General features: G+C 44.4%; 1 protein-coding gene across 1 annotated transcript in view; it reads left to right on the top strand.

Moving 5' to 3' along the window:
- The first annotated feature begins 410 nt into the window (after positions 1-410).
- snta1 (syntrophin, alpha 1) overlaps positions 411-1643 on the top strand; it is a 36887-nt gene continuing 35654 nt past the window's right edge. Inside the window, exon 1 of the mRNA XM_014008604.1 lies at positions 411-722. Within this exon, the coding sequence (XP_013864058.1) occupies positions 437-722 (286 nt within the window). The 5' untranslated portion in view covers positions 411-436. The remainder of the gene's footprint in view (positions 723-1643) is intronic.

Below are 1643 nucleotides of genomic sequence, written 5' to 3'. Positions count from 1 at the left end.
AAGGCACTGGATGTGAGGACACCTTGTAGATTTCATGCCTGATGTGAGCCATTGGAAGCTGATGCTTCCTCATGAAAACATCTGGTTATTCATGAGCTTTGTGTGTCCTGTTGGGGAAAGTTCAAATTAGACCTGTGGTCTGAAGCCAGGTTGTTAAATGTACTTTAGTTAAATAAATAAATGACTCAACCACACAACTGATTGACTCAGATGGAACTCTTTGGACTTTGTGTGTGTGTGTCAACATTAATCGTTTTTTAAGTTTACTGTTTGCTTCTTGATGACGCTCTTTGGAAGGAGAAAAAAGTAAAGGGAGCTTGTGCGTGTGTGCGCGCGCGCGTCACTGCATGCCCCCCCCCCCCCTTTCCCCAGCCCTCCACCCCCTCCTTACAGGACCGCCAGCCCGTCTAGAGTTATTCCAGGAATGCGTTGAAACATGGCTGCCGCGATGAAGGCGCAGAAAACGGGACTCCTGGAGCTCCGGCTGAGCGTGGACCGCTGGGTCCGGGTGTTGGCCACGCTCACCGACGACACGCTCACCGTTAACCCGGGCGAGGGCGCCGAGGAGCCCGCGAAGCCCAGCCCGAGTCCCGCAGGTGCCGCTGTCAACGGCGACCCCCCGAACCTCAGCGCGTCCCCGGTCCCGGAAACCATCACCAACGTGAAGCGCACGGTGCGGGTGACCAAGCAGGACGTGGGGGGGCTCGGGATCAGTATCAAAGGTGAGACGTGTCTCGAGCACGAGCTGGATCAATCAGCGGGGTGCGGGTCCACGTTTGGACTCGGAGTTTGGGAGGCAGTCAGTCAACGAGGACTAAACTCCATACAAGTTGGCTAACTTTAATGTAAAGTTTCAAAGGGGGGAAAAAAACAGTGTTTAACTTCAGAAGTTTTGAAGACAAAATTGTTTCAGAGAGTTCAATTAAATGTGTATTTTTTTTTACAGCACAGAATGAGCTTCTCTCAGCTCAGCAGAAAATCCTTTTAGTGCAGCTGAAGGTTTGACAGTCAGTGACTTCAGCCACAAGACAGTGAGAAACTTTCAAACTAACTCCTGCATCTGTCACACAAACTAAACACACTTTCAGACAAAAAACACGAATTGTAGTTGTGTTGACGTTTATTATCATCATCTAATCTGTGTTAGAAAAGACAAACAAGCAAATTATCTGGTGGTTTCATGTAACAATAAACGAATAGCCTAAAGTGTTATTAAAGTGCAAATAAAGTCTTATGGTCGATGATGATCTTTAGAAATCAGGGCAACTGTTGTTGAAAAATGTCAGGTTTTTTTTTTCGTCATTTAACAAAATATATCAACTATTGCTTAATCTAAAGCAGTGGTTCCCAAACTTTTTATCTTCTGACCCACAAAATATCCAAAACTTGTGACCCCAAATATTACCAGTCTGAGTACACGAACTTCGTTAATAACCCTAAAAACACAGGCTTTTTGACAATCTAAACAGCTTGTACACAAATATAAATACTTATTTATAGTTATTTTGTGTTTTTTTGTAATATTTATAGGGAAAATATTACATCAGCATTTATTTTATTACCCTTTAAATTTATTTCTGGAGATTATCCAAGGTGCTTCATGACCCATAATTGGGTCCCAAGCCCAACTTTGGGAACCAAAG

This window comes from Austrofundulus limnaeus, unplaced genomic scaffold (genome assembly GCF_001266775.1).
Source record: "Austrofundulus limnaeus strain Quisiro unplaced genomic scaffold, Austrofundulus_limnaeus-1.0 Scaffold51, whole genome shotgun sequence".
Lineage (NCBI taxonomy): Eukaryota > Metazoa > Chordata > Actinopteri > Cyprinodontiformes > Rivulidae > Austrofundulus > Austrofundulus limnaeus.
Note: the sequence above shows the minus strand (reverse complement) of the source record. Positions and strands in the feature narration are given on the sequence as shown.